At 40.8% G+C, this 26,154-nt stretch overlaps 2 protein-coding genes across 3 annotated transcripts; both read right to left on the reverse strand.

The window, feature by feature from the left end:
• Positions 1-1,412: 1,412 nt before the first annotated feature.
• Positions 1,413-15,797, reverse strand: mmut (methylmalonyl CoA mutase). The gene is made up of 13 exons (XM_070925706.1): positions 15,751-15,797; positions 14,569-15,001; positions 13,494-13,861; positions 13,214-13,371; positions 10,800-10,971; positions 10,365-10,613; positions 9,990-10,101; positions 8,267-8,382; positions 6,103-6,218; positions 5,121-5,252; positions 4,879-5,026; positions 3,318-3,485; positions 1,413-2,588 (listed from the first exon to the last, which is right to left on the reverse strand). The coding sequence occupies exons 2-13, from the start codon at positions 14,963-14,965 to the stop codon at positions 2,460-2,462; spliced, it is 2,265 nt and encodes a 754-aa protein (XP_070781807.1). The 5' UTR covers positions 14,966-15,001; positions 15,751-15,797; the 3' UTR covers positions 1,413-2,459.
• Positions 15,798-16,230: 433 nt separating this feature from the next.
• Positions 16,231-24,786, reverse strand: fkbp1b (FKBP prolyl isomerase 1B). Of its 2 annotated transcripts, none has more exons than XM_070925520.1 (4): positions 24,609-24,786; positions 23,908-23,955; positions 17,585-17,697; positions 16,231-17,047 (listed from the first exon to the last, which is right to left on the reverse strand). In XM_070925520.1, exons 1-4 carry the CDS (start codon positions 24,643-24,645, stop codon positions 16,919-16,921), a joined length of 327 nt encoding a protein of 108 aa, XP_070781621.1. In that variant the 5' UTR covers positions 24,646-24,786; the 3' UTR covers positions 16,231-16,918. The 2 variants fall into 2 exon arrangements, with proteins under 2 accessions (XP_070781621.1, XP_070781622.1); XM_070925521.1 differs by having other exon boundaries at positions 23,908-23,951; positions 24,605-24,786.
• Positions 24,787-26,154: the final 1,368 nt, after the last annotated feature.

Consider the following 26,154-nt stretch of genomic DNA (forward strand, 5'->3'; position numbering starts at 1 on the left):
TGAACCTTTCAGATGCAGCTTAAGTGTGACATCCGCTGTAGAATAAAATTAAATAAACTATGTTCACATTCTCATGTGTGAAGAGGGGATGTGGACAAGCTCAACATGCCACATCAAGCTTTGGAAAGCTTTTGGAAAGACATTTTGCATTTCAGTGAAACAAACTTCATGTTCAGGTTGAACACCACAGCCTTTTCTTACCTGAAGAGACAGGGTGGTGTGGGGTCACCCGGCCATCATAGGAAGGCAGTGTAGACCTGTATGCGGGCTGATATCTTTCCTCCCTGATTCATCTAAATCTTCAGCACAGGAGCTGACTTGGTGTCCAGAGGGGTCATGAATCTGGGTCATGTATTCCATCTTATAATATATCCATGAGCAGGCTTTGCAGCAATGTTATTAATTTCACATTTGGTCATAAACCAAAGTAATACAAAGTAAAAGATATTTTACATTTTGATCTGATGAAGGCACTTGATGAAGAGTTAAAGGGGATCTCCACTGATTTTACAATTCAAAGTCTGTTTATAGGTCTCTGGGGAGTACTACTGCATCTATGAAAGATTCAACGTTATAGCCTTTGGTTCCAGAGGGAGCGGTGTGACATCTGACAAACTGCTTGAAGTGAGTCAGCATTGATTAGGGCTGAAGACTACAAGTTTGTAAATGGAAACAAATCTGGGGGTGTGGATTTAGCCTGCTCCTCATCCCTGCTTAAGGCTAGCCACTAATAGCATAACACACCCAGATTTCTGACCGAACTGTTGGCGGCCGAGTTGCATTGTGGGTAATGTAGGCACCAGGTTTTGACAAGAAAGAAGAATGCATGGAATACAAAAGACACTATTTCTATGGGGAAAAAGAGTGGATTAAAAAAAACATAAAACCTAACTCCCTACATTTCACTGGTTTAAACACAGTACAGATCTGCCAGTACATGTGTGCAGGCGCATGGAGCTGCATTCACAAACACAGACTGCCATTTGCAACGGTGTTTATAAATGCCAGTTGGCGATATAAAAGTATAGTAACAGACGTATAAAACATTTAACACCAGGGAAAAGGAGGCATTCCATACTTAGGGCCCAGCATGGCTGAAAAGAACAACTCCCATAGTTCAAGTAGAGCTGCAGAGATGAAATGACTGTGACCATACAGTATCTCCAGAGATTATTTGCTGCGAGGGTCAAACCTGCTCAAACCTCCATCAAGCCAATTACTACAATTTTATCAGTGTCAAAACAGTGTCAAAATGAATTATCCTCCCAATTTTCATAAACTCACCAGTTAGGTTTGAGATATTACTAGTCAGTTAAAAAAGTTGACATCTACATTACCAGGCTTTAAAAAAAAGATTGAAATCACCCACTCATTTACAAAAGTGATCGAACATCTCAGAAAAAGGTGCTACAGTTCACATACTTTATTTAGACCAAAGAGCGCTGAGTCTGATTCAGTATCACAAGTAGAAAAATACTATTTCCATCTATTTAATGAATTGCGATCACAGCTCTGTGGATTTCTCTTTGAACTGAAGTTGGTTCAATCAAACATGATGCAGAGAGGCAAGAGACCCAGACATCAGAAGGACACTTTCAACATGATACTATCCATGAACACAAAAGGCAGGGGTCATAGTTCATAAGAGGTTTGTTGTGTTGTGAATTTCTGCATATGCATTTCCACAGCACTGGCACTAATCACACCCTGCTAAGTAACTAGAAAACACACAAATTTCACAATAAAAGAATTACATTCCAAGTTTATAGTGCTGTGTTGTAATGTTTTGTCTTGAATGGCAAAAAAATGCTCTGCTCATCTCAAGCCAATGTTTCTATCACATGGTATTGTATTATGTTTAATTAGCATATCCCAATTTGATTAAATGGAGTGTAGTGATTTATTGTTTGTTAAGTGGGGGTAAAAGTCTTAATATAGTCTAAATCATATATGTCATACCTGTTGAAGTATTTCCTTTTACACTCTACAGTACTGAACAAGAGTCGGGGTCCCCACTCATATTCTGGAATTTCTGGAGACATTTACAGGATATTACCAACCCTGTAACCACTGCAATTCACACATAGGCATGAATTAATTACTTCAAAAGGGTGAAGTCATTAATTAAATCACTTTTTATCTGGGGCAGGATTTCTTTAGATTTTGAGTGATGCCAGTGAACAACACTGAACACTAGGTTTGTGATTTTCTTTTCTTCTTCAAACTGTGAGGATTAGTAATTAAATCAAATTTGATATATAGAGAACGCAAAGTTAATACAACCACGACACCCCAACAGGCTTTTAATAATTTTGACTGCTGTCCATGCTGTGCTTTTGTTTTGTTTTTCTACAATTCTATGCAACAAATCAAACAGATTCTGTACAGGAGCTCCCACTTGTGACTTTGTTGTTGATACAACATGAATAGACAGTTCGTATAGTTTGTATAGTTGTAGTTCACATGGCCTGACGGATGTTTTCCAGGCTCTTCTCAATGTTGTCAATAACCTCCACTGCAGCTTGTGGGATTCTGGTTCCTGGGCCGAAGATGGCACACACGCCGCTCTGGTACAAGAACTCATAGTCCTGCATACACACAGTGGTGGAACAGTTAATGAGGAATTCCGCGTTATTCATGTAGAGAAAGAAGGATGTGCACAATCCCGATATAATTGTGTTGTTAATCATGCTTTAGCTGATTCAGCTAGAAGTATCCCCAAAAGCAAAGGGATGAAATGTGTTTAGCAGAGACACACTAAGATTGACAGGAACAGGATGACAGGAAATGAAACTGCACTGCATGCAATCAAAGAAACCCTATAGTGTGGTACTGATAATTATATGAATCATGGAAATGCTCATCATGACAGATTAGCCCCTTTTCCACATGATGGCAGGATGACATTTTATATGCTGTGTGCTTTCCTCCAAGGACGCCAGTAGCCATGCTGGAGGCGATGCAAGCTAAAGTTGCCCTGGAGAGCTGTAAGGGAATTGATTTCTGTCTCTGTAGACCAACAGATTATTCAACACTATGCTGCTCAGTACCCACTGCCTCCCCAGTGAGGATAATTAAGCAAGGACTGCTATCAACATAAATGAGGGTCAGATAGTGCACAGTAAAGCAAAGCTTGTGCTATTGCTATGGACTGTGACATTAAGAAGCTTTCTTTGGAAGAGTAAAAACGGAGAGAAACTAAACAGACAATGAAAGAGAAACCAAGATGGATGTCTACTAAATGTCATAGAGCAACAGGGCAGACAGGAAATTGTCAAGGGTTAAGAGATTAGATAATCATGAAAGTCAAAGCTTACCTGTGGTGGGATGACACCTCCACAGATGACCAGAATATCTGGCCTGTTGAGCTTCCGTAGTTCCTTGATGAGCTCTGGGACCAGGGTCTTGTGTCCTGCAGCAAGCGTGCTGACCCCGACACAGTGTACGTCTGCATCGACCGCCTGCTGGGCAACCTCAAGGGGAGTCTGTTCACCCAGAAAACACAACTCAAGAGTGAGGTGTACAAAATATGAGACTCTCGTTATTCGATATTCATCTCGTTGTTGTCCACTCCTCTTTGCATCACTTAACTACTCCTTCTAAAACAATCATAATTAATCATCAGTAAGCTACTGTACGCTCTTCTGCTTGATGAACACTATTGCTATAATCATAGAGGCCTTTGGTTTATGAAGCAGGTTTGAAACAAACCAGCTAACAAACCACTTAATTACTTGCAAGCTTCAGCATATTTGATCACTTGCAACTGCGGTCCCTGGCATCCATTTTCAAACGCTACATGTATTTCCCATTTGCCCCCGTCCTTAGCTCAAGTTCACAGTTCACTTAACACGAGGCCATATGATCAGGGGGTTGAGAAATGATGCCAACAAAGTGTGGCAACTGGTGCTGTGGGGCGCATACCATTAGAGAATATTTCATCTTTTTATTATATACCAGAGTGGGATATAGTCGGCATGTGAGCTCATCTGGGTGAATTTTAAGACATCAGAGGTTGTTTGAACTCTTGAACTCTCTGATCGACCAACAATACAACCAACTGACTGCGTATCTGTCATATCTGCAGCATGTGATTACTTTAAAGAGTAATGAAACAAAGATTTTCATAGTCTTGGCACAGCGGTAACTAATAAGATTAACCAGCGCGCATAATAAGAGGACCCTGCTCCTGACACACCTGATTGGAATGCAGCCATTATTAATTAAGGTTATTAGGTGCACCTGTGTCTGACAAGTCTAAATGTCAGTTTTTGTCTATTTTGCACTGCCAGGTGGAGACTCCAAATGTTATGGCATTTTCAAATGAATTCAAAACTCCCATTATAAATACGATTTGATTAGAAAATACAAATAAGGGAAAACATACAATTAAAAATGGAAACGTTTGTGACTTTATTTAATTGGAAAAGACTGAGATGTAAGTGGGAATGGTCTTGAGTTTTCTTGCACTTATTATGCACCCGCAGCAGTCAACTTACTGTACAGTTTATTTGCCTTCCAGCTTCCAGAAGTATTTCTACTTTCTAGTGCACCTGGCTTCAATAAAGCACCAATTAAGAGCCCTTTTAGCATCCGAGGGTTTGCCAATTCATACGTCCTTAAATACAAAGAGGTGTTTGGCAGAACACTGTAAGAAGTGCAAAATGCTGTCTTTTAAGGCTTTTCACCATCAACATGCATGTTATAAAGGTATTTTTTACTAGCAGTTTATGTGAATACCTCTTGCTTATTAAAAGGTAGCTTTTGGGTGGAGTCACTACTTCTGACATGAACCCTGTGTCTTGCACGTTATCTTCAAATTGGCTGGGGTGGTGTAGGCAGCAGACCTGTAGCTCCATTCTATTGTATGACGCTGACCTGAAACAGTGGTCCGATGTCCACATCAAAGCCCAGATCAGCAAACCCAGTGGCGATGACTTTGGCACCCCTGTCGTGACCATCCTGCCCCATCTTTGCCACCAGCAGTCGGGGGTTCCTGCCCTCGTGCTTCTTAAAATCTGCAACTCTGAGATTAAAAAAAATAAAAAATGGCACTCAAACAGTCAAGCGATCAGTCAGTGCACGTGAATGTGAAGACGCTGATCAGGTTTATGTCCTACCTGTTGTGGGACAAGGCGATCTCCTCATGCTCCCCGAATTCGCTGCGGTAAGCACCGCTCACCATCCTGGTGCTGGCCTTGTGTTCACCAAACACTTTCTTCATGGCATCAGTTATTTCACCAACCGAACATCTGAGAAAAAAAAAAGAAAAGCAGACAGCATCTTCCTCAGTATGCTTTCGCAAGCATTATAAATAATGCAAGGCAATCCAGTTATTCATTTTGACATCCACAACAAACTAAAAGCAAATGTCACATTTCATTGCAGTGTCATTTATGGTAGCGTGTCTGCATCACATGGCAGCAAGATTTCTCATTTCCCATGATACCACTGGTAATAAAATATCAATGATCAAGTAACTTTAGTGTAATTTGTAAATCAACTATGGAAATTACTGAGTCATTTGTACTTGTATGAAAGTATGACGTAAATTATGCTGAGATGGATTAATGGTCCAGTGGTGATATAGATGACTGTGAGAGTTGTGATGTGAGGTGATCCCAGTCATGCCTCTCAGCAAGTGGGCTCTTTGACTGTTCACACAAGTTCAGTATAAAAAGGCTTTACATGTATGAGGCTCTCCTATATAGGTCAGAGAGATGAACATACCAAATAAGACTTACTTTCACATGTGACCTGCTTGTCATACCAATAACTTCTTAAATAGTCACTATTAAATGACTTTTGTTTTGGTCAGCAGTGCACAAAACTACAATATAGACTGATAGTTCTTTACCATTAGATTAAATAGAAATCTTGGTATTCTGAAAGCTACAAAAAGACATATAGCAAGCTTGAATTACAAAATCTACATACAAACATCTGGACCTTAGCTAGAAGCGCATTTTAAGAGATTATCGTAGAAATCAAATTCTAAAGTTATTTAAAAAAAAATCATTTTCCCACAATCGCTGCTTTGCCTTTGATGATTTAACTCGACTGTCACATGAACTGCCCCATACAATCAGAGATTTCAGTGACCTGGCTCTTGCGGCTTCCACAGCCAGGGCTAAAAGGTTGCCCTCCCTAGTTCGGGCACACTCCTCGATGTCTGCCAGGCACTTCTTCGCTGCCTCTGGGTCACGACTCTCCCTCACCTCAACAGAGAAAAGGGAGAAAGAGTTTTTATCTGTCCTGCTGACAACATTTACACAATTGATAGAATTCACTACGTGTGTTTAAGTACTCCTCAGCACAGAGAATGAAAACATTCAGACGGCTTGCTTCTTACAGCAGATATTTAGCAGGAAGAAACACAGGTGTTACTGATAACATTAATGATACGTCTGTTCTGCAGTGCAGCACGCACAATAACTGGACCCTGGAACTGACACACCTGAATGGAATGCAGCCATTATCAATTAAGGTTATTAGTTGCACCTGTGTCTGACAAGTCTAAATGTCAGTTTTTGTCCATTTTGCAGTGCCAGGTAGAGGTATACTGACAGGACTTTTTGGACTTTTGGCATTTTGATAAAATGAACACTGAGCAAAAACTCCATCCTAAATCATAGGAAATTAGAACATATTAAGGGAAAAAGACCTTGATCTGAGTGAAAATGGCCTAGACATGACTGTTCCCTAGTTTTAATTCTGCTCCAAACATAAAGCAATAATGTCCTACAGTACAAACACTACAGTACACACATTGTGTTCCTCCTCCTGATGTCACAGAAATGACAACAGCTTGTCATCCGCATTTGTACAAGGTTCAAAGTTCCTCTCCTTGCTTCAAGCTCAGTAGAGTGCGTTCAGTTCTGGCTAAGCAGGATGGCATTTCATTCTACCTGGTTTGACAGCTACTCTTCAAATGTAATGACATTTCAATGCATAGTGACCTTCCAGAAGAAGCAGTGAGCCCAAGATACTCGGCTGGGTGCAGGAACGCTCTCCTGTCAGTTTACATACACTACAGTCGACGGCCGCCTGCAGGGTCACTTGACATTATAATATGCATAATATCTTGCATATACAGATATTACTTCTACTTCTCTTTCTTTTAAAATTGCCTTTAAGTGATTATGTTGTCCAACCTCCAAAATTTTACTGTCATCGTGCTCAGTATTTATGGCTTTTAGCTTGTTTCTTTCTCTTTGTGTTTTTAATGTGTTCTGTTTTTATTGTAAGCACTTTGTAACTGTGTTTTGAAAGGTGCTATTTAAAGAAAGTTTATCATATTTTCATTTCTGATGATCTGATATGTTGAGTCGTCCGTTCGTTATTTTTCAGTTTCAAGTACTTAATCAAGTAGTATGTTTTTTTCTAGTATCTTTATATTTTTGTTTCAATGAGAACAGAAAATGTTCAATTAATGTATCGTCTTTTGTCTTTTATTTGTAATTCAAATGAAATGTTCTCCTGCTAATACTTTGTAAAATTAATTTAAGAATTGTTACCAAACTGTTGACGACATACAAACAGCTTCCTAATGTAATCCTTCTTTCATCAACGATGCGCTCCCTAATAAATGTATTCACACACTGACTTTGGGTTAATTAGTTAAATCAGATCCAATAAGATGCGACAATCCAAGCAGCAGTACTCTGTGCTCCCTTGGAATTAATGATGAACATTAGTTTAAGTCCTCCAGCCACCAACCTCTTCCTTTTATCTCAATATTGATATATGAGGCTATTTACTGAAGTATTCAAAATAATACATTTAGTCAAATCATTTTTTTAGTTTTAACTAGAACAAAATCTTGAGATTCTTGTAAAAAATATATAATAAATTGTATATATATGTAAAAATAGTTGTTTTTATGATCTACATGTGTGACAGAGTTTGGTGTGTATATTGTATTACTCATTTAGACACGTAAACTGTGAATTACAACATCATTATGAGAATTTTCTGGAGAGATAATAAACAATAAGGAATAAATTGTCCAGACTTCTGAGAATCCTGTCTTTGTTTTATGTATGGATGGCACACTGTCTTTACTGTCAACTATGTGACAAAGGCACAAAACAACTACTGGCTGTGTGTGTGTGTGTGTGTGTGTGTGTACTATATTGCAGGGCTTGGGTCATCGCAACACATTATTTGACATGTCTCCTGTGCGGATAAAGTCAAAACTATATACTGCTTTATAACAGTGACAATGTTTTGCCTGCATAGTTTGTGGTATTCTTTGAACACTGACCTTCTTCAGTTTTTCAATCTGTTTCTCTCGTACAACAGTGTTATCTATAGCCAGCACCTCCACGGTCTCCTCTTTTTCCAGACGGTACTTGTTCACCCCGACAATGACTTCGGATCCTAAAAGAGAACAGGAGGAAAAGTATACAGGTACTTGAATCAGCAGGAAGAAATCACAATGAAGCTGTAAATGTCTTGTCAGAGAGGCACAGGTAACAACGTTTGTGAACAGCCTATTGAGGAGCATCCTCAAAAAGGCAATAAGTGGCATAAGAATACTAAAAGAAATCCCACAGGCCATTAGAAGATCACAGGCCAGGAATCTAATCTGGATCTGAAGCATTATCAAGGAGTACAAGACAGCAGAAAGCATGAAAGAGATCTATATTATCTAGAACAGAAATAAAGCTGACACTGAGCCTGAACAAGTCAGGTGACAGTAACCAGCAAGTTCTTTTACCTGAAACCACACTATGTAGTTGATATTATGACAATGGCAAGCTAACAAAATGGTGAGATGATAATTGTGACGGGTTCCCTGGTGGTATCTGTAAAAAGCCAGCATTTCAACCAATTTGTTAAAAGAAAATGTGACTGATTTTAAATCTAAATTCATTCATTTGTGTCATCTCTTTATTTTGTCTTCTGAAAGAAGAGTTAGCGGCATTAACCTATTCTGTGTCTATTACGGTCTTGCTGTTATGAACATATTTATGAACATAGTCGTTAAATTATTAAATAACAAATACATTCATTTATTATTAATAATTATTTTTGAACTCTAATTTGTAATTTAAAAAATACACAGAAAGCAGACATAAGCTTCTTCAATTCTCTATAAAAATATACAATCACACAATAAGACCCCAATCAGGTGGAAAAAGAAAATTATCTGAGAGCCTAACATTGTCAATCAGAATTCAAGGCCTATCTCAAGAGAAAAAATAATAATGTCAGCAGCAAAGATGAAAGCCAAAGAATAACAATGAGATCAAGCTCTTCTCCATCGCAGTCATTAAATAAATTCTGAAGGGACGCAAAGGAGCCTCACTTAAGCTCCCTGATAACACGCTGACACCATCACCAAGCTCCCGTAACAACACAACAAAATACACACGCTCAGCTGGAATCAAACTGTGACACCATCTCGTAAGAGGTGCTTTCCTACCTACTTGTGGCCTCCTCGCCTTGCCAGCCTGCACATTTTGCTCCAGTCATTGGGGTCCAGCAAGGCTCAACAGGCTCGTGTTTTCAATATGCGGAAATGAAATGTAATTTGCAATTTTCTATGGTTCATTTGAAGGTTAATTCCGCACTACATCTTTTATAACAAAGAGCACTGACTTTAATGGAAAGTTGAAACTCTAGAGAGCATAAGATCATACTGGGGGGATAAAAGGCAGGAAACAGCCATCGCCCTGCCTAAAGACACATGGGGAAGACCTCCATTTGACATGTCATTGCAGCTTTGTTAAGGTAAAAAGTAGAGAGAATTAAGTACTTAAGGCAGAGGAAGTTCTTCCTGTTGCTCTTCCTGGGGTTTCTTCCATATTTTCCTTTTAAAAGGGATTTTTTTTCCCTTTCTGAATCAAGGCTCTAAGAAGGGTCCACGGGTGTCATATGCTGTACAAATTGTAAAGCTGCTTGAGGCAAATTTGTGATTTGTGACATTGGGATATATAAATAAAATTGACTTGACTAAAGCAGATAATATATTTCTACAGTACCTGAGTCAATGCGGGCCTGTCTGCGAGCAGCACATTCCTCAATACGAAGTTTTGGAACGCCCTCTGCCACAGCTCTGGCCATGCCTCCCATCTCTTCAATGTCTCTGATGAACTACACAGAGGAAAACACAGAATGATGGATTACTTCTGTAGACATTTCCCTTCATGTGTAATGACATTTACCCGTCAGTCACAAGACAACACGGCTCAAAAAAAAAGGTCACATTAACAACGGTATTTAAAATATATCAAAGAGATAACTTAGCCCCAAGCTGTATATCACGGGTGAGTTTTGGGCAAATAAAACAATAAAATATTAAATAAAACACTAATCTGATTACTTTGGACGGAAGCCCAGGCTGCCCATTGACAAACCTTCAACGCTGTGTTGTAGACGTCATCCGTGAGAGCCTCCATCATGTGCGAGCCCCCCCAGGGATCAGCGACTTTGGGGATGCCCGACTCTTCCTGGATGATGATCTGGGTGTTCCGGGCAATGCGAGCACTCTTCACCGTGGGCAAGCCCAGAGCTTCATCGAACGAGTTGGTGTGGAGTGACTGGGTCCCCCCGAACACGGCTGCCATGGCCTCAATCACCGTGCGAACCACATTGTTGTACGGATCCTAAGAAGAGGGGGGAAGTTCTAATTACCATTCGTTCATTTTACATGTCTGACTTTGATTTTAAAAATGTTGACAATTCTTACTCAACCCTCAGAATTCTAAATCTAACCCTTTAAAAAAGGGCTTTAATTTAGATGATTTATCTCTTTACATTTACAGGACTTTCAAACTACAACTAATATTTACTTGCTCAGTGAGAGACCAGCCTGAAGTCTGGCAGTGGGTGCGGAGGAGGAGAGACTTGGCATTCTTGGGCTGGAAGTTCTCCTTAATGAGCGTGGCCCATAACCTCCTGGCTGCCCTCAGCTTAGCAATTTCCATGTAGAAATTCATGCCAATACCCCAGAAGAACGACAACCTGACACAAAAGAAAAAGTAAAAACATGTGGAATATAATCAGTTATTAAAACTAACCCTAACAACGCAATATAAAAATCACTTATTAAGCTGAACTTAACATCTCATCAAGTTTTATATCAATCCCAGTATCCAAACTAATTAATATTGCAGATATATTGGTGTCAGTGTATAATTTGGCCAATAAGTAACAGAGTAATAATAAGTAAGTAATAAGTAATAATGTCCTGCTCAGAGCTTATCATGGTCACAATTCTTTAAGTGATTAAGTGAAAGTGTGTTTATGTTATGCATTTATGAAACACAGTGCCTACTGGTCAATATGTATGTCGTGGATTTTAAACTCTAACACATCGAATATCGGTGGAGTTCTAAAGGAAAATGAATTGTTCTTTATCTCCCTTTTCAATATACAAAGGATGCCATCACAGTCAAAACATCAACATTATGGCCCAGTCTTGGGTGAACCAAAGGGTAAGTACTGGTCGAGAGGAAAAAAATAAGGTGTCGAGAGGTAATAGCTTGGGGTGGAAAACCCTCCACTTCACACAATTGAGCGACATCTCTATATTGATTCAGACTGGCGGAGAAGGGTCAAGCTAGATGGGGCCCCAGGATGCTGCTGATGATTGCAACCACGTGTAACTCTGCTATTATCAGAGTAATTGTAAGGCAGTGAAAGGGGAAAACATAGCTACAGGACACATAAAGAGGAGATAATGGAAACACAATACAAGGAGAAAGAACTGGACACAGGGAGGGGATGGTGGCACTTCTATCCATCTATCCATTACAGACCATCATTTAGTTTAAAGTTTACAGGGAAAACATCATTCTGCAGAGCAACAGGTAGACTGGGCTAAAGACAATCACATACTAGTAAATAAAGAGTAGTGCCTTTACCCAGCTGTGTCTTATTTTCCTGTTTATACTCTATATTGCACTACATCTAATGTGTATTTGTATAAATTACTATAGGAACAGTTTGATTTGACTAGCAGCCTTTCCATCTGGCTTTAATTGAATGCTGATTCAGTCTGTGAGTCCCGTCTGCTGGTTGAACAAATAAAAGGGGAAGGTATATTTGTCTGCCAGTTAAATGTGGCTGTCACACAAACAGGCACAGTGTCAGTGGAATATTAAAAGAAAAGGACGGACATCATGGATGGCACAACTGTGGATATGGATTGGTATTTGAGTGTCGCCATTAACAGGACATTCAGTTGGTGCCTGAGTGAAGTGCTGAACTGAGTAGTTCTTGACTGGTGTTGAGCAGAAATCTCACACAAGAAATTGAACACACACACACAAAAAAAAAATCAGAGAGAAATTGAGTGTAAAGTGAATGTTGTCACTGTTAAATTCAACCAATTACACCGTCTACTGACACTGGCACTGCTAAGAGCTCAGTCACACATTAGATGCAGGTGTCATGGTTGACATCTTGTATCTCTGGAGTTTTCGCTTGCTTTGTGGTATCTTGTTTGTTGCAGTTTCAAACTGAAATATTCATCCTCATATCTCATCTGTTAATTTATATATTTGGAACCAACTTTCCAGACTTCTAATTCTAAATTATGACATTACTTATTGGATGTACAATAATTTCCAGTATCTCCTTTATCCAGCCTGGTTGCTAATCAGTATATGTAGCAATGATTTGTGCAAAGCCACGGCTGCAAAGAATTGCATACATAGAGAGCAGTAAGAGAGTTTATTATTTCAGACCTGCATGTTTGAAATAATAAACTGCAGTGATTTAAACACATCTCACATTAACACATAGTGTCACTTTTGCTTATCTTATCTGACAAGATTTGAGTTCAGCTTTGGGAGGGGCTGCATGCTGTAGAGAAAGTATGGCATGTGTGATAAACATACTGGATACTGTGATGTTGTGAGATATGATAGAGCTACGAGACTAAATTTTATCAAACTACAACAGCTTCAGATTTAGAATCTAAATGTTGGACCCTCGTTATAATGTAATACATTGCTTTTTTTATCTGCAAAGCAATTCTGAGGCTATTACTTTGTTGCTTGATCTGCACCTCTTGCTAGAGAGTCTGAAACATGAACTGCATTATATCTTATAATGAATACTGGCATTAATATTGCTTTTGATTATAATTAATAATTAAATAACATTTAAAAAAGACATTATCCGGCCATAGTTGTGAGCTACAAATATGTAAGTCAAAACTGGTCTCCTACGCACTTAGTAAGATCTTAATATTTTGTACCTTGGGGCAAACTCATCGATGGTTAAGCCTGCTTTCAGACCAGTGCGGCAGTACTCCAGGCCGTTAGCGATGGTGTAGGCTACTTCCAGGATGGCATCAGCTCCAGCTTCCTGAAGATGGTAGCCACTGATGGATATGGAGTTGAACTTGGGCATGTGCTGGTAACATGGAGAGTCATTAAAATCAGTGAAACTCCCAATATGATGAGTATTACATCAACAACATGATATAAATGAAGCACCATACAAGCAGATCACTTAAGTAATTAAGTGGCACATACCTTGGAGGTGTAAGCGAAAATGTCTGCAATGGCATGCATGGAAGGTTCCGGGGGGAATATATAAGTGTTGCGCACCATGAACTCCTTCAAAATATCATTCTGAATCGTGCCTGTTAGTTTGGCTTTAGGCACGCCCTGCTCCTCTCCAGTCACAATAAACATGGCCAACACAGGGATAACGGCTCCATTCATTGTCATTGAGACGGACATCTTCTCCAGTGGGATTCCATCGAAGAGCATCTTCATGTCTTCAACTGTATCTATGGCAACTCCAGCCATGCCGACATCTCCGTGGACTCTGGGGTTGTCCGAGTCATAGCCACGGTGCGTCGGGAGGTCAAAAGCCACGGAGAGACCCTGCTGTCCAGCTGGAAATGAAAGCGCAAAACAGACAGTCGATAAGAGGCTGTGAGAAAATGGAGATTTCAGTCTGATCATCAAGAAAATAAACAAAGGGCATTTTCATTAAGATTAAAGGACTGTAGAATATTTTTGATTTGCCCTTGCAAGCTTTGGTGACTTTGTAAAAGGTTAAAACTCTGCACATGGTCGTACAGTATGTACAAAATCTGATTTACACACATATGACCCTACAATGCCACTTGTCTTTGACTTTCCATCTTCTTTAATTTAGTTTTTTTTAAATAATTCTGTGTAATTCAAAGCGTAGCCTCTAATAAAATAAAGCATTTCAGAGGAGGTTTGGCTGGAGAGTGGAGTGTAATATACTCTCTCTCAAGTTTGCCCTGGCACAGAGTCAGCTACTGTATGTGTATCCTCCTATGACTAACTAAACTGCCAGCTCCTAGGGAGGTGTAACAGCCAGAAAACAGTGAGATAGGGTTCAGATGTGTTACAAAAACACTATTTCCAAAATTTTGCCATTACAGGATAGGAAAATTTTCAATAGAATAATAAAATGCACAATAGATTTGAAGAGGTGCAGAAGTTGATGAGAGTAATGACTCCCCAATGGGTGTGTATTAATCTAAGTTCACTTTATGGGTGGGTTTACACTTGGGATTGAATCTAGAGAGTTTCAGCTAAAAATTGAAACCTGCACAACAAAATCTACCTTTAATGTTATCTTTGTAGAACTTGTTGCTCTCTTCCACAGTGCTAAAGCCAGCATACTGCCTGATGGTCCAAGGTCTAAAGGTGTACATGGTGGGATAGGGCCCCCTAGTGTAGGGAAACACTCCTGGCAACTCATCCGCCCTGCCATCGGAGTCTGCTTTGGTGTACACGGGCTTGATGTTGAGCCCCTCGGGCGTGCGCCAGATCAGGTCTTCCGGGTTCTTCCCCTTCAGCTGTTTCTTAGCCAGGCTGGCCCATTCAGGAAGCAGCTCAGCCTGGTCCTGACATGGTGTGGAGGTGTGGATCAGAGAGCGGTACGCGTGTGCTGAGGAGACAGAAGCTCTAACCAGGTGCCGGACAGCCATCGCTGCACATGCCCTCTGTGCGGTCAGCATGCTTCCTGTTGACTCAATCAGACGCTCATGGACCACCTGAGGTACACAATGTGGAGCAGATATGAAAGGGTGAGAATACTTGTGATGGTTACAATTTAAGTTGATGCCAGCACATGGACTACACACTAATGCATCCCATTTCATCCACCAAGCAAGTGTTGCTGACACCCTCTACAGTCTACTTTGTTTAGGTGGATGATTAACATGAGGCCAACCAGTAACATAACATACTCACTATAATGTCATGCTCAATGGCAGAATGACGTTTAGCTGTTATGTAAACCTGACACTGCATCTCAGTACTGCTCGGTCAGTCAGTCATATCAACAATAAATAGTTCAGGTTTGGTATGATTACATAGCCAGCAGCTAGCATGTGCTATTGTCACTTGACATATAACATTGTTGTAACATTTGACAGCGACAACATTAGCTAGTGTAGCATTGTGGTGGATCGACTAAGCTTGCTGAACTAGCCAGATATCATCTTTTGTAAAAGTGAAAAGGGTATAGAATGGTTAAATCCCTACGGACCACCACTACGGGAACTTTTCCAATGAATAGCAAGAAGGCAAAGCGTGGAAGTTCATGTTGACATAATGTTGAGTACGTTAAGCTACAGTTGTGCTGCTGAGCACTGCTAGCTAGCCGTAGATGTTACATAGCTTGAACTATTAGCATTCGTTCAGGGAACCAAATGGGTGTCCGCTAACATTAGACATTTAGTAGGCACGTAAGTATATTGCACAGCACGCACTTGTACATATTTTAAGATAAATTTCTGACCTTGCCGTCTGTTGTGTTCTTTCAGAGCGACGGAAGGCGTGTGTTCGTCTGTCCAATGAAGTTTCATAACATTAACAGTAAGCCAATCGCGTGCTACCGTCAATGGATAAACTTTGACCTAGGACACCGGAAGTAAATATTGAATGCAAGATTGTTCAATGTCGTAGAGATAAGCACCGTCAGCTATTGTAAGTTCATTCCAATCATGTGTTAATATTACATAATGTCAGTGAAGTTTATTCATGCCATGTATTTTGTGGGATGGATACTATTAGTCACTGTATATACTTCGATTTCCATTATTAGTACTATGTTCAGACTCAGCCATAGTTTACTACGCTGGTGTGCATTGTATAAAACATGCCATTAGGGGGCGCTGTTGCTGCAGAAACAAACATGCTGTCAAACATACTGTGACTCATTTAGCATTCTTTCTATTATCACTTAATCACTCGCTCACAAACCACACAGGACACAGACTTCTCGACACAGTACATGCCATTTTTATTCAAGAGTTGGTCGATAAACTGTCATGGTAGCAATGACTCTTATAGAGTTCTGTACAGTATTGGGTTGGATTGGGTTAGATTGGATGGGGTACGCTTGCAGTAAATGTTTATGAGGGATATAAAATATACTAAACATAGCAACATCATTCAGAGCATTCAGCAGGACAGACCTTTTATCAAAGTGGCAATGCAGACAGTGGTATATAATGCCCAGTTAAGATACAGAGCAGGAGTTATGTACTTTCAACACATGTACGCATCCTCTGTTGTTGAAACTGTAAGGCAGTATATGTTTTGATTGCAATGTAGTACGGCTTTTCATCAAATGACTGATTTCCTCATGGCTCAACAAAATGTACAACTTTAAATGAAATGAAACAAAACGGCATCTCTGATTAACAAACAGAAACTAAACTGAGGTGCGTGTGAAAAAGTCTTACATGACATTAACATTTTCTTGCATTATCTATTATGACAAGATGGCAACAAAGCAGCAGTAGATGCATTTAAATACTGGACTAAAGAGGTTGAAATCAAAATTAGAAGAAGAAGAGCAGGTGGATGGTGGGAGGCAATAGCGGATTATGGTCTCCCTGTGGAAACAGGTTGTGGCGAACGCAGCCTCATTAACCGTCAACCTTCATATTTAACCGCAGGAATCACTCCAGCTTGAGCAGCTCCACGTCGAATATGAGTGTGGCATTTGGGGGGATGACCCCGGGGTGGCCTGTCGTTCCATAAGCCATATCTGGTGTGCAGGTGATTTTTGCCCTCTGGCCCAGGCTCATCTGAAGCACAGGAGAAAAGGAAAAAATAACTGAGTATGCTGCTAATAACAACAATAATAATAATTTAAATCACCTGTGTGGGTGTGCAGGATCTTTAATAACGGACCTTTAACACGCTTTTGTAAACTTTCCTATCTTTTGAGAATCAAAAACTCACACCCTTTTGGCTTCAAAAGTGGTGTAAAAATGCTATAGTTTTGGGAGGAGTATCACTTTAAAAAAATGCTGCAGCTTAGCAGATTCTCGCTGACTCTTCAGTCTAAGATATCGGAGCTTCCCCCCAGCACTTGAACGTACCAACCAAGACCACTAGTCAAAATTATTCAAAACAATCTATCCTTTTTACTGTATTATTACAGAACAATACAACTTTGACAAGAAGAAGAACAGTAACTAACTGGTTGGTATGAGTATAAATCAATAAATGACCTTCGAGCGACAGTCAAAAGGGTTGAATGTAGTGAAGTAAATTAAAGAGCCGTTCAATGCAACTCGGTTAAGTTTTAAAGAAGTGTTGTCTAAACGTTCCCCTCTTACCTGTGATACTCCTTCCTCCCAGCCCTTAATGACCTCCATCCTTCCAATCTTGAACTTAAAAGGCTTGTTCCTGTCTCGAGAGGAGTCAAACTTCTTGCCATTCTGCAGCATACCTGCCAAAGACAAATAACATTAACACAATTCAGAGGGATCAGAGAAGCATTGGTTAAGAAACTGAATCACTAAGAGAAGTGATCTGATACAACTTAAGGACTCACATCTGTATAGTAAACTGCTCTTGCGACTAGTAGTACCGTTAACTCATTATGGTCAGTTATCACTATCACACACACTATCAGTGTGATGCCAGATCAATGCACGCCCCTTTCCTCAGTAGCTAATGTTTTGGAATGAGGCATTTTGAGATTAAAGGAATAAAGCAGCGCTGGCTCCAGAGGAATTATTCTGGCGGAGCTTCTTATCAGGGATCTTGGGTCTGTTTCAATTACCCAAATGAACAAAGGGAATGTGAATCAGGAAGCATTGGCCTGGTTTAGTGGATTATTTTTAAAGTTAACTAGGCCATTGCTTGCCTGTATCTAGACCACAGGGAGAAGTGGGTAACAAAGGCGGAGCATTGCGGGACTGTGTTTCTTCACAGCACTGGCTGACCGTTCAGACATGATAAGAACATTGGGGCCATTAAACACTACTAAAGGCATAGAGACACTGACTCCACTTCATTAGTCATCTTAACATGCATGCAGCATTGACTTCCCCTTGCCACTTTCCCTTGAGGGAGTCCAAGCCGCCATCTGAAGGGATGTTCTGTTACTCCTGATAACTCGTGAACTTTCTGACCCTTTTGACGTCCAGGAGAGCGAGTCAACAACAGTGAAGACTTCAGGACAGCTTGTTATTTTCTGCGTACAATGTATCTTTGTGGAGCAAGCAGTATCTGTACGCAAACAATATTCAAAGAATTTTAGCTTATTTTATCTATAAATAGTTTCCAAATTGAAAATACAGAAAATGCACTATATTGTGATAATGACATATATCATGATTGAATATTTTATCCACATCGCCCACGGCAAGCTTTTTAATCCAAGTTCACAACATCCACTTGCACTTTGGAGGTTGCTCTGTGATGGCCCTTTGATTTATCTTTCTCTGTTGTAATTCAACAAGTGTGAATACTTAGCATTTAAAGTTGTGTGCCAATTGAAGTTTAGCGACGGTGTCTGGCTCATCTGGTCATATGAATGTTGGTACTGTACTGCTTCTCCCCTTTCGTTCCCCCTAAACTTAGTAGCTCCATCATTTCCAAGAATCACAGTAGCCCAGATATCAGCGGGCTGGGCTCGATCCAACCATGGAGTCATCAAGTGCACACACCAAGGCAAATACCACCTGCCACGGGCCAGTTGAGTAGCAGAGAGGCAAAACCTTCCTGCATCAACTGCAGAAAAGCGGGTTCAGTTTCTGGCAGTGGCTGCTGCAACTTGCAGGGAAACACTGATTGGCAGCGTTCACTGCAGTGAAGGATCATATCCTGGGCTTTGCACTTTGCAATGAGTCCTACTGGTTGGTTGTGGTGTCTGTTCTGAGACCTGCTAATGTAAAAGGAGGTATTTTACACCTGGAAACTTAACACTCTACTGGTAAAGGCTCCTCCATGTCCCGCTTAAAGGAGCATCTAACAACTCCAATCATATTGGAGGAGGTAGCACCAGCAGAGGGGTTAACAGCAACAAGGACTGTGATACACACTAGCAACAGGCCAAAAGCAGTTCAAATTATAACAACGGAGAAAACACCACCTGCTCCTTGCTTCCTGTGGACAAAAATACACAGCAGCATTGTTCTAAGCAGAGATCTGAATTCCAATATTTCACTGAGTTACTGGATGGTTTAAAATTGTACTCTGTACATGTGCAATGTACTGAAAGTCTATGTTATGTGCTATGCTACCTTAAACAACACACATGAAGACAGCTAGGGTAAACAGGTGAATAAATCGTTCACTCATGGCTGTCAGACTGTATCTTGCAGGAAAGCAAAAATATCCAAAACTCCTCCTACGCCCCACTTGTATCAGTGCTCTGTTATCACTCTTTGAGCAGCTAAGCATGGGTGGGGTCTCTGCAAAAATAAAGCAGGACCCGTCCCTTCCTGAGGCTGGCTCCCACACTCTCTCCTTATGAAAGGCTTTCACTTGGTAGTGCTCTGACTAGATCTGCAAAAAGCTGTGGTGCACAGGGGTGGGGTTATTTTTACTCCGTTTACTGTATCCTGTCTCGCCCCCGTCTAGGACGGCTGCCAGCACAACAACCCCCCTCGGCCCAACTGTGGATGAAATGAGATGAGTGTAAAGCTATCTGTCTACGACAAACTTATATGTGTTGCCGCGTTTCACAGCTGCAAGCATGCTCATGTCAAGTGCCACAAACTGGGAGTAGGTGTGATGTGTAATTAGGAGTATTTTAAGACAACAAGTAGCAAATTTGTTGCTGGAGCATGGATAGCCTGAAAATGAGCCTCAGCAACGGCTTAAAATGACTCAAATACTGTCATTATAAAGGCCAAACAAGAGTCAGTTCTGTCCAAGATATGGGGTGTCCTGGCCCTTGTGTGGACCAATGGGATTTGCTGGATAGTTATTCATGTGCTATGAATGTCGTGTTTCTCCTCACGTCCTTCTCCCATCTTTTCTGTCAGGAAGATTTTCTGCCTACTCTCTATCAGAATACAAGCTGTTAAAGGCCTGTCAAATACAAAGACAATTCAATATTGAATGGTGTGGTGTCCCCCCACCACTAATTTAGAAGCTGTATATCTATATATATCTATATATTTTCTTGCTTCCTTTAACTCCATGATATTGGGATTGAACATTTCCCACGACACTCAATCACAACATTCTCCCTTGGGAGGCGAGTTTGGCATCTCCTGACACACAACCCAGAGTTTCAGTCTCTATTTCTGTGTCACACACCGAGGGCCTGTTAGGTCTCAACTTCAGCACGTTTCGTGGAGAAGTCTGGTGCTCAAACATGGTAAGGACTGACGTCCACATTTAGGCATGACATCATATCCCGTAAGCCTGTTGCTCCCAAAGCTCATGCGTCCTGTCAGTGGAGACCGACAAGGCTGTTTATCATCTGTAGACTGCTGTGGTTTTCTTCTTATTGACTGATATCAGATCTGCTTCCATTATCTTCCTTCAGTGGGAGCCTGACAAACAGAGAAATTAGCTTGTGATTGCAGGATTGCTGGATTACCCCCAAATCAGGCAACCTACCATGAGCTTTTCAAGCTTTTGGCCAGTCATATACATTTGGAACTGGACTGGGTGGCTCACTGTGTACATGTGTGAAAGCATAGCAAGGCCAGTGAAAGATAATCCAGGGTAAAACAGATGATAACACATCTCAGGCCAACTTGACCCCCACCAGCCTGCTCTGTGGGCAGACTCGCAGTCAGCCATGACAGAAACAAAGATGTGTGTGAAAGAGTGGAGCAGCTTTTCTAATTATTTTGTCCTGGCCTTTTCACGAAGCCAGAGCCCTCAACTTGCCTCGCGGCAATGAGCACTCTGCTAATTTGGGCAACCACAACTCTCACCAGAGTCAGAGGGGGACACTCGCGTGTCTGCGTGCTCAGGCATAGCAGCGAGAGAGTGTGAGAGAGAGAGGTTCTGTGAGAATGAGGCTCCCCAATGTTCAATGCCGGAAACAGAGTGGCTTCAAATCTAACACCAAAGGCAGGGTGCAGTGTGCTGCTCTGCGCTAACAGCCAGCTGACTGAACTGGAACAGGCTCATATTCCAAATCTACAGCTAACCTCTATTGCCTCTCTCTATCAGATTTTGAACTAATCTTGTATTTGGGCTTTTAAATATAACAAATGTGGGTTAGTCTCTGTCTTTACTACAGCGTACTGACTGGAAAAGTAATTCTGCAATATTAAATCGTCAAATGGTCTAATTTCCTCTAAGAAAACAACATTCTTCAACTAATCTCCTGGCTTGTGCTCAACACTAAAGTCTTATTTTCACACGGTGTACAGCTCTACCCTTAAACACCGGTGCATTCTTTTATATCTACCCGCTGCGAACGCATTTCCCCTACTGATACAATAACATTTTTATATAACAATAATAAACTTTATTTATATGGCACTTTCCTTAACAAGTTATTCACAAAAGGAAATAAAAACCAGACAAGGCACATAATGAGAGTAAGGTCAAAAGGAAATGAGCACATAGGAAGTAAAGACAATAAACCAAATAATATCAAATAAATAGGAATAAGAACACTAAATAAAAACAGGTATCAAACATTTCTGAAAGCTCTCACAAAGAGAAGTTTTAAGAAGAGATTTAAAAGAAGCTAGAGACATAGTTTGTCTGAATTCAGTATTGAATGAGGTTCAGAGTCTGTAAGATCTAAAAAATTAGATATGAGGGAATGGGAAGGACAAGATACATGAATATTACAATCACCAACGATAAGCACGGTGTCATATTTAGGCACGACAATGGATAAAAGCTCAGAAAACTCAGAAATAAAAACTAACTATAGCTATAAATAAAGATGCAGAGTAAGGGGGAGGGCTAGTGATTAAGAACTGCGACTGCGGACCACCACCTAGGCCCAGGACTACTGATGGTTAGGTGTCGAGCAGGATGAAAGCTGTGGACAAGTAGAGGGGTTCCACAGAGCTGTGTCCTGGATGGTAGCACTGAGAGACGTGATCCATTTGGACCGCTCAGAAGCCACAGCAGGTCAAAAGTCTTCTACCGTTCAATATCCTCCTTCAAAGTCGGCATAGTTGTTTTAGTTAGCTTAGCCACCGGGCCAAAAACGAGCCTAGCCAAGCAAGTAGCCGGGACAGTAAGCAAAAGTGTAATCTAATAGGAAAGCAAGCAGGGATGTCTCATAAAACCAACGAAGCTGTGATAAAATGGTAAAAGACGAGTAAAACTGCTCAGATCAATTCCGATCAATGGGTTAAAACCTTAAAAATATAGCTTAAAAGCAACTGATGACGGTAAAAATAAGCCATGGCTGCCATCTTTACCATTACCCACAATGCAACAGCAGTAACATGTCAGACTCTATAACTCTTTCTGTGTTCCATGTGCGATGTCCTTGCTTTGGCTTAACTCTGATGGGGAGATGAGGAGGAAGCAGGCTGAATCAGACAGTAAAGAACACAAGCTGAAGGTCGTTCACTCTCCCAGGCTCTACATCCTGAGAGAGTGAACGACAGATTTTGTAGACAGGACACTATAGTCAGTTTTTCTACATTCAGGGTTGTGATGATCACAACAGAAGACAGACGTTAATCATGTGATTGTGACAATGGAGCACAGGAAGTAAAGGCAAAATAAACAAGTGCGTCCAAAATAAGTATAATCCTAGAGTGGCCGTGAGGAGACTAAAACTCTTTTATCTGCTTTTGCTAATTTACAAACCAAATAATAGTAGGTGGAGAGAAACAGAACCACCACGCAAAGAGCGAGTGAGTACCAAACCCTCACTACGCAAGACTCCAGACGGGGATGTACCGTATCTCTGCAGAGATCAGGCCCAAAGGGAAATCTTCTGGTTACTTTTTCCACCGTCCCAAAGATGGCCTGTGACTTTCTGGTTATTATCTCAACACGCACAAGGCAAACAAAGCATGAATTCTTATATGAAACTAAATACTGTAAGAAAGTCAGAAGAGCCAAGTAATCAGTATCGTAACAGATTAAGACAACCACATGATGGAAAGGAAATCCCCAACATCAGAGAGAAGAAAGAAATGGCTTCAGACTAATACATGCATTCACACACACACACACACACACAATACAACAATACTCACACACCGCAATCAAACCTGTTTACTACAGAGACCATGTAATAACACTGTGATACTCAAGACAGACCGATGACATGTGAACTAGGCTTTGTTTACTTTCCGTCTGACCTAGTTGTCTGGACTGCCAACCCCGGGGCACAGAATAACCCAAATTTATTTTCCAAACGTCTTGGCGTCTTACCACCCCACCTCAGAATTGGGCAATCTGACAGGAGACAAACAGGATAAAGAAAGCATGTGTGCATGAGAATAACAGTCTCTAAAATGGCAGTGACACCATGAGACACCAAATTTCTCCTTCAAGACAAAAGCAAAATAATATTTTCTAGGTGTGGTGGCAGCAGCACACAGGTGCATACATGTCTGCAGACTGTGTACATAGTGAGAGCTGCGCTGCAAACTGAGCCCTGATATTGTCAAAAACACACACACAGAGGGACAAATTTCCTCTCTCAGCAGGGAGACAGGATGGTTTCATGAATGCCAAAAGCAAAGAAAGAGTCGGTTACCTATGTAATGGACAACACATGTCTGGCCCTTCTTTGGAAAAGTTCTTCCTGTTAAGTAGAGAGAGAGAGAGAACAAGTGTTATTGTGTGTTAGTGCACCTCGGAGACTGCCAGGCTTATCCTGTAGATTAACAATGACTGGGTTAAACTTGGTGAGGTATCTCTTAATGCCTGCAGACATACTGAAGTCTGTTGGTCTCATCCTCATGTTGAAACATTAGCCCGGAGGCTTCTTTTTCCAGGCTAAGGGGCTATCAAATGCCTCCGGGTTAATTGCGTTATTAGCGCGTTAGACTGAGAGAAATACGCGGGGAGCGAGGGCTCTTGTGTCTGCCAGATCTCAGTTACATTGTGAGCTAATTCAATTTAAATAGAGTTGCTTGCCAAAGTGAACTCATTTAACAGTAAGGGTAAGTATGGAGAGTTGTGGAAAGATACTGTGCAGGCGTCAGTGATGATGAATAACAGTAATAATGTGCCTAAGACCCCTAAGTTAATAATAACCCAAATACTATTAGTTGCTAGCTATCTAACGAGTTAATTACCTTACCGTTACCTCCTACACCGCTGGACATTATATTTTGTGTAAATTATGTTGATATTTAACAAGATTTGAACGACATTCCGGAGAACTACCGAGCCCCCAACACCACCACCACCACCCCCGCATCAAAGCACACACGAGCGGATAAATCAACTTACCATCACCGGGAGATATTGTCTCGACTTCCACGCCCATGGTTGCGCTACTTCAAAGATTAGCTCTAAAACATACAGCCTAAAAAAGCCGTTTCGACAGCCAACGTTACCCGTTTTGCGGCTACAAGTCGGGCTATATCGGTGGAAACCATGCATACACCGACCACCACCGACCCGTAGCTACAGCCAACCGCGCGACCGCCAAGATATTCTCCGGTTTGTAGCGAGACGGCGTAGAGATCTACAACTCCACCGCGTACGTCGTTTTCAGCCTTATTACACTTGCGCCACACTGCGGATGTGCCAAGTCTCCACAGAATACCAGTAATGGAAGAAGTACTTCAGTAAATATAGCAATACCACACTGTATAAATACTCTGTTAACTTACAAGTTCTGCTTTTAAAAATGTACTCAAATAAAAGTAAAAGCATCAAGATAGTAAGTAGCAAAAGTAAAGTACTCATTATGCAAAATGGCCCGTTTTAGAATAATATATATCATATTGAATTATAATTATTGGTGCATTTATGTGTTCATCACTTTAATGTTGCAGCCGGTAAACGTGGGGCTAATTTTGGGTGGGCAAATGTGGCAAAACGCAAGACGATTGTAATTCAACTACATATCCCACAATGCACCGAAAACGTCTCTTAGTTTTGCTTCCGAGTCAACTAGAAATGAACCTTCGAGACACATTTCCACCGGCAAAACGTGAATTTATAGACCTGAAACCCACTTTAAGTGTTTCACACGGATTCCACATGAGCAGCTTGTGGTTTTGTAAGGTACGCTTAAAGTACAATTACATGTTTGTGTGGGTTTACGCGAATTACTTGTTAACTTGCTACATATAAAGGATAAATACATGTTATGTGATTTCCAGGTAGTATGAATCTCATAATGGTGGCTAAGTTTATAACCTTCTCATTTTAACCACATATGCAATATATCCTCTCTCTCTCTCTCTCTCTCTCTCTCTCTCTCTCTCTCTCTGTAAGGTAGTATTCTGCTATTTTCTATAATTCAGTTGTTAAATTCTTATTTACATATTCATGTTAATGTGCTCCAGATTTAAAAATGCCATTTGAGAGTGATACTTCTCTCTCACGTCTAATTTTGACTCAGTTTTCTTTGTCTTATTCATTTGACATCTCACATTAGATGAGGAACACACAATCTGTTGGATTAGGGGATGACCTCATTTACCCAAAGTGATCATGGCAGTTTCACCAGATCTACAAGAGTGAATGCTTTGATGAGACACACATAGTATTGTTAATTCGCTGAGGCTCCAACAGGGCCTGTGTGTTGTTAAGGTCATTCAGGCATAAGCAGCTATTAAGTCTTCGTCACCACTGCCTCAGCTCAGGCAGAGGGGATTAAGGCATGTACTTGGAAGGAGACACACGAGAGGCTTTTGCTATTCTTAATCTGCATAGGTAGCAATAGCTACTGCTGTGCGGGACCTATTCAGATCAGATACAGGTCTCTTGTCATCAATGTTAACTTTCTGAGTCATCGTTTTTTTTCTTTTTCTCCTTGAACAAG

The sequence above is a fragment of the Enoplosus armatus genome, chromosome 19 (assembly GCF_043641665.1).
Source record: "Enoplosus armatus isolate fEnoArm2 chromosome 19, fEnoArm2.hap1, whole genome shotgun sequence".
NCBI classification, from domain to species: domain Eukaryota; kingdom Metazoa; phylum Chordata; class Actinopteri; order Centrarchiformes; family Enoplosidae; genus Enoplosus; species Enoplosus armatus.

Coding starts and splice junctions, on each gene's coding strand:
- mmut (XM_070925706.1), bottom strand. CDS start 14,965: ATGCTGACCGCACAGAGGGCATGTGCAGCGATGGCTGTCCGGCACCTG. Junction 13,372..13,493: donor TTTTCGCTTACACCTCCAAG/GTATGTGCCACT, acceptor CCATGTTACCAG/CACATGCCCAAGTTCAACTC. Junction 5,027..5,120: donor ATCGCCTTGTCCCACAACAG/GTAGGACATAAA, acceptor TTTTAATCTCAG/AGTTGCAGATTTTAAGAAGC.
- fkbp1b (XM_070925520.1), bottom strand. CDS start 24,645: ATGGGCGTGGAAGTCGAGACAATATCTCCCGGTGATG. Junction 23,956..24,608: donor GACAATATCTCCCGGTGATG/GTAAGTTGATTT, acceptor TCTACTTAACAG/GAAGAACTTTTCCAAAGAAG. Junction 17,048..17,584: donor GGGAGGAAGGAGTATCACAG/GTAAGAGGGGAA, acceptor CCTGTGCTTCAG/ATGAGCCTGGGCCAGAGGGC.